This window comes from Patiria miniata, unplaced genomic scaffold (assembly GCF_015706575.1).
Source record: "Patiria miniata isolate m_02_andy unplaced genomic scaffold, ASM1570657v1 HiC_scaffold_13, whole genome shotgun sequence".
Lineage (NCBI taxonomy): Eukaryota > Metazoa > Echinodermata > Asteroidea > Valvatida > Asterinidae > Patiria > Patiria miniata.
Window position 1 is genome coordinate 13,013,748 of NW_024037051.1, and position 11,064 is coordinate 13,024,811.

Here is an 11,064-nt window from a genome sequence, read left to right on the forward strand (position 1 = left end):
GCAGACGCGTAGAATTCTACTCTTTGTATCTGGGCACATATAGATTCTCACCTCCCTCTTCAGCTATTTCGACTTTCTTAGAAAGAAAAATAGAGACTGTCAGCGAATCTCCGGGAGTTGAAATAAGGATCGTCCCCTCGATTGACCTCAGACTCAGTAAAGTTCAACATTGGGCTCTTTTTCAACAGCTGTTTTTGCGGAAACTTTACATCTGGATTTTTGAGAAGCATCTGATTTTGCCCAATTTTAGTAAAATATGCTCCAACTTTTGCTAAAAAAGCAAGGTTAACCCGTTACCATTTTAGATTTTTCCAGTGTTGTAGTCGAGGCCACAACCTCCGAGGCCGATGCCAAGGCCGAGGCCACAACCTGAGGGGCCAAGGCCGAGCCCGAGGCCACAACCGCGAGGCCAAGGCCAAGGCCGAGACGACCACCTCCGAGGCCAAGGCCGAGGCCGAGGCCAGCTATCAAAACACATAATAAAATATAAATCACTAAAACAAAGCTAAGATCATGTTGGAGTTTTAACATCTTTTTAGTTGAATTCACTGAGTTTTGGAGTGCCTGGCTTACAAATTAAGGCTTGCAATGGGTTTCCTCTTGTAGGGAGTCTGGCGAATTTAATTTTTTAAAGAAAGAAATCTCAAGTTTTGTATCACTGAAAGCAAATTACACAACAAAATCAATGGCGTTTGAATCAGGCTCATAGGTGTTTGCCCTTTGGAGATACAACAATTTAAATGGCCAAATTTTGAGTTTCTATTCTGTAAGATTTACATCATTTACTTTTAGCCTGTTTTATAAATCTTATTTTCAAAACTTATCAAAGTGCTAAATATCATCGGAATCCTCATTAAATAAACAACAACTTGAATTTTGAATCAGGTTTTTACCACTCATAACCAAAGAGTTACGAACCCCCCCCCCCCCCCCCCCCCCCGACCTTCGCACTGTCCATGCGCGCGCCGAGCAAACACCGCGATGCGACCAGACAATGCCAGACGGCCCGCCGTTACGCACGGGCAAAGCATAGTTCCAATCCCGCTCCACACAACGGGATAAGTGTCCACGCATTATCACTGTTAATACCGCGGTACCAGACAAAGTCTTGCAATGGCCAATCCCGCTACAAACAACACGGAAACACGGAAAATGCGTGCCGAGTGATATCACTCAGTTCATCAAAATGACCATGAATTCTCTGATCATCCGATTTGAATCCAATGGCTTCAAAGAATTTTAAGATCATGGCAAGAGGTAGGGAGTCCAGAGGTTTTGGCCGTATATCTGTAACCACGCAAAATTAGTCAATTTCAAACCGTGCTTAAACATGTAATAAGTATCAACATGGCTCTAAAAATACAAAAAAAGTATCCTGTTACATGTACCACGAGGAATACTATTATTAAAACATTCATTCAGAACTTTGCATTCATTTGGATGGAAAAACGAATTCTGAAATCGCGCTTTCTATATCGACCATTTGCGCCAAACATTACCGTGTGAGCCGGAATTTTCATTTAAATCACCGTGTAAAAATAAAATCTACTTGATAAATTGTAATTGTTTTTATCATATCTTTATGAAAAAAAATGGTACGGAATAGTACACTCGATCGTACCCAGAAAGTTCAGACTTTTACTGAAACAGTGGCCTATAAAAAGAAATGATTAAGCTTGCCGCACCTTGCCGCAAATCATTTTTAAAGGTCGGGGTACAGAGGCGAAACGTGAACATTTTGTACAACACTGCAACCAGACTAGTCTACTACCACATGTTATTCTACGCAAATGGGATTGGTGCCAGACTTATGTAGTCTAGCACGCGGTAACAGTTATAACGCTTGCACGCACGTGGAAAGCTGAAGCGCAGGCTAGGCGAAGATGCTACGTACGTGAGTACGTCCAATGCAACCATTTCCAGTTCATTCGTGCGTACACTGTATATGCGTTCGTTTCACGGAACCCACTACGGCAGAATCTCGAGGGTTTGATACGGTAAAAAAATTAAAATTAATTAGAATAGAAAACACATCAAAATGGGCGGCCTCGAGCCGGCCTCGACCGATTCGTCGAGGCCGGAAGGCTCCGAGGCCGAGGCCAAGGCCGGGGCCTTGCACCTCCAAGGCCAAGGCCGAGGCCGAGGCCGAGGCCATGAAAATCGGCCTCGAGGTTCTTAACGAAACATCGAATGAAAAGGGAAACATCAAATGCATATTGCAAAAGATCGAATGCAAATATACCGATGAAACATCGAATACAAATAGCTCGAAATGTCAAACATATGTGTAAAACATTGCTCACATATTTGAGAATATCGCAAATATATTGTAAAAAAACACACACAATTGTATAGAAAAACATCGCATATTTAATGCAAAAAATCGAACATAATATTGAAAACATCGCACATATAATCGTCAAAAACATCGCACATATAAATTGAAAATCGCACATAAATGTAAAACATCGCACATTATATTGAACATCGCACATATATTGTAAAACATCGCACAAATATATTAAACATCGCGCAAATAATGAAAAACATCGCACACTTATATTGAACATCGCACATAAATGTAAAAGATAACAAACACATATTGAACATCCAACATATATGTTGCAAAATATTGAATATTGCAACGTTTGACACGCCATACCCGCGAAGCTAAAATCCGGTTCTGCAACCAATGGCAAAATATTGTACTTTCGGCCGGCCATGTCGGCAAGAGCTGCCGCGCTTACGCCTGCTGCGTGAACTCGCTTCATATAATTTATATACGGCGGTGGCGGAGCTGTGCAGTGTGCAAAACACAAGCACGTGCTCGGTGGCAGGCAGTTACGACTTGAGCTGATTCTTAGTGACGACTTTAAATCATGGATCAAGTTAAATCTCGAAAGAGAGCCGAGTCAAGCTACAGTTTTGATGTAATTTTTGTGATGTAATAAACTTTGATGACCCATCTCCCAAAGCACGCGCACGTTTTCATTCAAAAAGTCAGGGGAAAGTGGCCAGAAAATGCCTCAGATTGCACCACGTACAGGGCATCTAGAATTCTAAAACTTTCCCGGGCCCTTAAGCGGGCACAGGACCGCATGCCCTAGGCTTTGCAGTCTGCGCTCTCATATAAAAAGTACAACTTAAGGATTAAAACCCCCCCCCCCCCCCCCCCCCCCAGTCTGGGATCAGGGGATGGGCCTGATTGAACAAGCTATGCTCACACGTACTGAGCGTGTATACACGCAGTTGTGCGACGATCAATTCACAGTAATCAACTGAATTAACCATTACATGTATATTATTTTGTAGAGGAAGTTAGCAATGGAGTATAAAGGATTATTTTGGACGGAAATTATCAATTTCACTCCTTTTGCATAACGGCCCGTCGACAAATTTCATGATGCACCCCTCCTCATTAAAAACGGTGTAGCGACGCCCATGATTGCCACTGTCACCCTGAGCTACGAGCCATACTCGGAGTGGGAGCCGACACATGGAAGAAGACCAGAGGACAGAAGCAGACAAAAGGAACCATACTTGAATTTACTAAAAAGTGGAAGAGACAAATGAGCTAGATATTTGCATGATTGAGGGAATCTTATCGACTGGAGGATCGGTGCCATGGCTCGGCTGTGGCCGACGTAGTGAGTGAGTGACCACTCCGTTTGTGAGTAGTTTTTGACACCATTCTCATTCTAAGCTACTGCCTGGGAAATCCTTGTTTTTAGATAAGGACAAATAAGCAAACAAGGGGAGAATTTTATTAATCTTCTGAAAAGTATAGGGTTACAAAGGAGGAACTTTTGTTGCCCAAGGACCGAGAATGGAGGGCGAGTGGAAGAGATCAGGTCTACCTTGTACCTTGGGCAACGCGTGTTCACAATACTTCAAAACTAACATGAATTAAGTCCAGTGCTGCAATCAGCCGGTAATGAACTACCGAAGTGTCAAGAGTCGATCATGGATTGTACATTTTTTATTGCGATCCACTTAGTTTTACAGGGCTAAAGTCAGACGGGCAAAAAGGTATCTTCTAGCACTTTAATCTGGAAAATTACATATCCCAGTCTTCCGTCATTGCATTGAGCGGTAATGAATATGCATTTTTTTCGGCAGGATTGTTTCGATATCCCAAATCGTGAAGGGTTTCTAAATTGTTTATGAAATTGATGTTGATATAATAAGTCTGCAAGACACCAGTTACGCCAGTCTCCGCACGGAAACAAATCGCGTAGTGATATGATGACGCGAGGCCGAGGAAGGGGGGGGGGGATACCGTGCCACCCACAGGGACCATGGTGTCGCGCATTATACGCTCCAACTACCTGCCACTTTTGGATTCGAGGTTGATTGAAAACAACGTAGCGCCTCTGGCACTTGGCCAAAATTTAGCCGCGCACGCGCACTAAGCAATGGCTTCGCCGCGACAGATGTTCCAAAGCCGGGACTTTCTGTGACGTCACAATGACGTGCGCGCAAACTTAGAACTTTATCGGCGACTTCTGCCGCGCCTTGGCAACATTACGTTTGTATGTGTTTGTGGTTCGATCGGTGAACACGTATTTTTGCTTTGGTGCGTTTTCGGATGCTCAAAAGTTGCGATTTGACAGAGAAAGTTTTCTTCATAGCGATTCAGGATGTACAACTACGCAAGAGCGTACGCAGCAGCTTTTTCGGAAAGTTACAAGTAAGAAAACCCATAGACCTATATTCTATTTAGTTTCTGACAAACCTAGTGAACATCTTAGGTGTGGCTGGATATTTTGGCAATGTAGAAGGGATGAAACCTCACGGAAAGTACTTCAGTTTCATATTTTATCGTCTGTACACTAATGATTGATCGGAATTTATTTGCATTGTGAAATAGTATTTCGTGTTTAGTCTTCAATATTGATCCATAGGCCTAATTTATAATCTTCTTTATGTGGGATTTTTGTGTGTTAACTATAACATCTTGTATTATGTTCAGTAAATTAAACAATGAATCACGTGGTAAGAATGATAACCAACGACACGGATGCCTGGGTTAACCTTCTAGCCAGTGAAACCGTGATTTTCTTCCCTAATGGCAGAATATTTCTAGCATTAAAATATACCTATAATACAGGAATTTATACTCCAGTGGTGTAGGATAAGAAGCTGTGTGATGGAAATCAAGCAACAGGAATCAAAATAACAACTCTGCCACTTCTGAAAAATTGGGCATTTTAGGAATGCAAACCCACCAGTTGCTTCTATAATTTTTGTCATTAATTTTAATGTAACCCAACAAATGCGTGTCTACTTCAAAAATTAATTTCAACCGAAATTTAATGTACAGTGCATTCCAGTGAAAACGTTTCTTCATTGAAATGTTAGGCCTACATGCAGACAGCAGTTTTGCTGATAATTGGGGCATTATCATTTTGTTTCATTGAACACTTAGAAAGGCTTGTGACTTGTTGGACCACTCGGCGGGAGGTAGCGGGGCGTGTTACGGCAACTACGGTCCCCGTTCTGCAACCGTCAGAGGACGATGTCCGCATTCGGCTCGCGTCGGGAGCGGTAATCCACCCAGAGGTGATACCCGGGGAAGATCGCGGAATGCCGGTCAGCCCATAACTGGCTCCCGGCGGGTGTCCCCAAGTGGATATGTCCATCGCCAGATTGATTCCGCTAAGGATGAGCGGAATCTTAAGCCACCCTTACAAGGCCCTCAAGTCAAGTGAGTCTTATTCAAAACTCTAAACTAAATCTGGAGCACACCCCCACCCCCCAAAAAGGAACAACTCTTTCCAACAGAACAAAATTACAGAAGAATTTTTAAGAATAAAATTTAAATCGCAAGATACTTTAAAATAAGAATCAAGAAAGACTAAAGTTTGGCAGAGCATGGCAACATTACTGTGATTTTTATTTACCCCAAACAGGAGGCTTTTCCCCCTTCGGCGTCAACTTCAACGCAACAAGGTTCGACCTCTCAACACCGACGGTCCCTCGTTGACACCAGAAGCACGCCCGCCCCGCCCCAGTGCCCGAGTTGACTCGGCCCGCTACGCCATGTTCACTGCCTCATCGCAAATCTCAAATACCAACCGGGGATCAGGCAACTTGGTCGTAGTCGGGCAGTCCTGTAAGCTGACGAACATCAACAGCGACAGGACGAGCTCGTGTCCCCCAGTAGACGATGATGACAGGCCGTCATCTGTCGTCTCAGGCCAGGCACGTGTCCCACCAAGATCAAGGCGAGTGCAGTCATTTCTAAAAAAAAAATGTATAAACTATTTTTTTTTTTATACAACAGAGACCTACGTATGCCTTGTTATAATTATGTCTGATGTCTTTAGATTTTAATACTGAAGGGGGTCACATGGCTATTTCGTAAGCTTAAAAATTTGAAAGTGTTAGCTGATGCTAATGAAATCTTCTGTTCCTTGAATCAAAAATGAAAATAAAATTCCGAAACCAGTTTCTTTTCCGCTGTAGTAAATTTATTCTGTAAGAGCCACTTGACAAATTGGTCTTGGTTGCAAGCAAATGTATTATGGTATCATCATTTGTCACAGTGAGGAAAAAACATGTAAAACAAAGACAGTGCCTCCTATGCCTAAGGAGAACCACCTCTGAATTAACCATGTATATACACACAATTGAGAACCCCGCCATATCACCTTTACTCCCCCTTAATTAGGCCCAAGCGACCGTGGACATCGAGACTTCGATCCCTCTTTGCTCCTCGGAATCGCGAGCGCATGACCACCGTTCAGCCCTTCGTTACACCACAAGGGCAATCGGAAGGTCAAGTCAGCCGACCTAGGTCACCGAAAGAAGACCATAGTGACCCAGGTCAAGTTAGTCGACCTTGGTCACTGAAAGAAGACCACAGTGACCCAGGTAAAGTCAGCCGACCTAGGTCACTGAAAGAAGACCACAGTGACCCAGGTCACCAGAGCCGGTACACCAGCGCTCTGATGAAGAATCGAGAAGCAAAGGGATTTGGAGGAAATGGTGAGTTTCTTAAATCTACTGGCAGACCAAATTTTGCGATTTGTCCTTTGGACCAATCGTTCCGTCTGCATCGCTGTATCCAGGTGATTAATATTTGCAAATTCATGTTCTTGGACTTGTAACTTTCCTACTGAAAACAACTTAAGAACGTGGCTACACCCTAAACAATTCTTTGAAATTGCCACATTTGCAAAACAAATCTTTCTTCTTAGAAAATTTGTTTTGTCCTCATGGCTACGTATTTTTGTATTATTCTTTCCAGCATCGACTGGAACGATGTATCGTCGGCAAGGCAGTGCTGCCCTGGCTACAAGACCAGCCTCTTGCGCCGACCAGCCACTCCCGATCCCAGGAGTACCTCAATTAGACTGGGACCATCTGCAGTCAAGTTCTCTCTCTGCTCTGATGAGTGATAATCCCATCTTATCGCAGGAGCAGGAGGAGGTTACGAGCCTCATCGTCAACTACGATGATGGGTCACTCCTTACTCTAACTCCCAGGGATGCTTCCTTATGCAATTCGTCTGTCTCCATCTTGCCTTCGTTTCCATCTCAGAGGCAAGAACCAGCGATGGAGGATGGAAAACCAGCATCAGATGAGGAAGTAGAAATCCCTAACCCGGATCCTCTGACGTCGATCTCAAGAGGTGATGACAAGTCTTCTGAAATCAAATTGACACCGCAACCATCCCCAATGCAAGACAGAGAAGGTGAAGACATGACACCAGATGACAACTCAGTGTCGAAGCCAGTCTTGCAGTCTCTATCTACCGAGGGGACTTGTGGGTCCTCTGATTTCACGCCGTGCTTATGTCTAGAGGTTCAGGAACAAGTACAAGAAGATCAAGATGTAGCACACAATAATGCAGAATCCACCTTGAAGTCTGTAGCACCTTGCTCTACCGCAACAAGTGAGGAATCTCCTACCAACATCCTCATTTGTCACCTGGATAGGCTTCAGGCCGAAGTCGTTGAAGATGGCGACAGAGCATCAGATCTTGAAGGCGCAAATTCAAGACACGAACCTACATCCCCTTCAAGAAATGATGCACCATCTTCCCCAACAACATCAACCTCTTCCGTAATGTCATCGGATGAAAACAGAACCCCTGATGACGGGAAACCATGCACTTTAAACGAAGTCCTCATCTCTGCCTTGCCCAGTCTTACATCTGCAATCTATGAGAAGGAGGCCTTGGAGAGGCATGGAGACGAAAGATCTGATGATGAAGAATCACCCAAGCAACAAACATCCGCATCTTCATCGACGAGAAGTAGTCTCTCCAACCCAGTGAAAAGTTTTTCAATGTCACCATTATCAGAAAGCACAGAATCAACAATCAAGCAGGATGAAGACATGGTATCTGAGAATGAAGGACTCATCTTGGAGCCTCTTCTTTCGTCAGAAAATGACATCACACCCTCAATCCCAATGGCAACCTCGTCTTTGGCAACATCACAACATCACAACGAGGTGGGAGAAGGTGGAGACGATATTGATGGTTTGGAATCGATCTCGAAGCCAATGTCTCCATCTGAGCTCAGTGTGTCCACTGCATCTACAAGCTCCTCTTCGTCTCAGAGTCTCGGACCAGGAACGGAGGATGAAGACTTCATCTACGATGATGGCAGAGAAGGTTCCTCATTATCATCCATGAGAGCTGCAGGCACTGCTAGTGAGGTAAAATAAGTTGGTCTGAAATAAGAAAATCTGAATACAAAGTTTAGCCTATTTACTCATGAGCGATGTAAAGGATTTCGAAACCTTATGATTTTTTTCAAATAGCACGGGGCGGCAGGGTCTTAGTCAATTCATTTATGATAAAAAAAAAAAGGAACTAAGACGAAATCATGAGAATTATTAAGTTTGTATTTTTTTTTCAATTTCTGTATGTTTTCATCAACAGGAATTTCAAACCAGGAAAGCCAAAGATATAATTCGCGAATTGAACCAAATGACCTCATCGACGGAGGACGTAGAGTCACGTAATGAGTGTGTGAAATCAGCATCTCCAGCAAATCCTGCCAAGAAACCCTCAGATATCGAGGAGGCTAGGGGAACATCAAGTACATCATCACAGGCCCTGGAGGACGCCTTGAGTCCTAGACAGGTGGCATCTTCAAAAGATTCGGAATTGTCATCATCCATAATTGCAAGGAAGGATTCCAATGAATGTTTGGAGGATCTTGAAGGAAACGCTCAGAAGAGTGACGCAACATCAAGTACAACAGCACAAGCTCGAATGGACATCTTAAGTCGTCAAGAGACTGCATCTGCAAGAGATTTTGAATCTCCTTCATCTGTAATTGCAAGAACAGATTCCACAAACCTTTTGAATGATCTCAAAGGAAAAGCTCAGGGGAGTGAATCAACACCAAATACAGCAGCACAGGTTCAAACAGATAGCGCAAATCTTCAAGGGGCTGCATCCGCCAGAGATTTAGTATCTTCTTCGTCCATGGTTGCAAAAGAAGGTTCTAACAAGAATTTGGTGGAAATTGCAGGAATAGAACAGAAGAGCGACTCAGATCGGCAAGAGCCAACACCAGCTGGAAATCATGCATCTTCAGTTTCAAATCTCTCTGAGAAGAATTCAACTTCAACTTCACCAAGGGCAATTGTGCCTTCGTTAGAAGAAAACCAGCATTCACTACAACCGAACATCTCGAAGAAATCACCTTCGAAGGATGCATCAGCGGATGACAAGAAATCAAGCATTGCCAATGCATCTTCTGCTCAGACATCCCAGGCAACCGAAGGTCCTCAAGACGGAATACCAGAACTCACACCTGCTGCTTACCCCTCTATCGATCCTAGCGAGTTAGAGTTCATTCTGTCTGACAAAGGAGGACGGGTGATGCTTGGGTGTGGTAACTATGGTGAAGTCTTACTGATGCGTCGTCAAGGAGACACCACTCTGCTTGCCGTAAAGGTACTGACAAGGAGCTTCTCACTCTTACAGCAAGAGGTGGCAGCCATGCATGCGGTGATGAACTGCCCGTACTTCCCCAAGTTTGTAGGAGTCATTGACTACTGTTCGTACGCCCAGGAGCTAGTGGGTGGAGTCGGGAGGAACACGGCTTACAACTTCAGCAAGGCGCGGTACGACTACAATCTCTTGAACGCGTTAGAGTGGCTACACGTCTGCCGTGATGTCACGGAGGGACTCAAGGCTTTACACGCTGCTGGCTGGCTTCATAACGACCTACACTGCGGTAATGCCATGGTGTGTCCCAATCCACCAGGCTCGGAGGTGGCTTGGTGTGGCAAAATCATCGACCTAGGTAACGCCCAGCGGACTTCGAATCCAGGCCCACTGGTGATCCTGGAATATGAGGAACAGAATATGTTCTACAAAGTTGCCAAGCAGGTACAAAAAGCAAGAATGTAATAATATCATATGCCATCATCTTCGTCCTTGGTATATTCGTCATCACATCAAATTCTAATCTTATCTATAATCTTTTACACTTGTGCATCTTTTTTTTTCCCTTCGTTCCATTCCATGCAGCTTTTCAGTTTGATATTTAAATTCAACTTTGCTCTTGTGTTAAAAACGTAAACACAGATGTACCCTACTTTGGAAAGTCGAGAATCAAGCCCGGAATACCAACCACTTAATTTGAGTGCAGCCAATACGTTACTTATATGCTCTCTACTAAAGTTAAACATGAATCATTGCTGATTGTTCCCACTTCATTTCTGAAGTAAGTTTGTTTGCTCAACCATTCACTTCAAGTGTGCTCCCGAGGTGCTGGAAGGCAGAGGCACGTTCACCGAGAAGTCCGACATCTACAGTCTTGGCAAGCTCTTCGTGGATGTAGCCGGTGATGCAAACATCCTCCACGGTCTTCGTCTGCTGGGTGAGTTCTCCTGCATGAGACGCAGCCCCGGTGCTCGCCCGACACTGGAAGCCATCTCACTGAAACTTGACCATCTCATTGCGCAGCTGTTGGAGGCTCACCAGCAATCTTCCAGCGCTACTCCTGCTCTTCCTTCCTCTTCCTCTCCTTCTTCTAACCTTCGTCGCCATCTTTCTTAAATTATCAAAACCAAAATCGCACAGAAAAAAGG

At 44.1% G+C, this 11,064-nt stretch overlaps 1 protein-coding gene across 1 annotated transcript; it reads left to right on the top strand.

Annotated features, from left to right (window-relative positions):
• The first annotated feature begins 4,640 nt into the window (after positions 1–4,640).
• LOC119721590 lies at positions 4,641–11,064 on the top strand. Its single transcript, XM_038191669.1, has 7 exons — positions 4,641–4,690; positions 5,429–5,707; positions 5,913–6,227; positions 6,674–6,990; positions 7,253–8,670; positions 8,897–10,360; positions 10,730–11,064. Exons 1-7 carry the CDS (start codon positions 4,641–4,643, stop codon positions 11,030–11,032), a joined length of 4,146 nt encoding a protein of 1,381 aa, XP_038047597.1. The 3' UTR covers positions 11,033–11,064.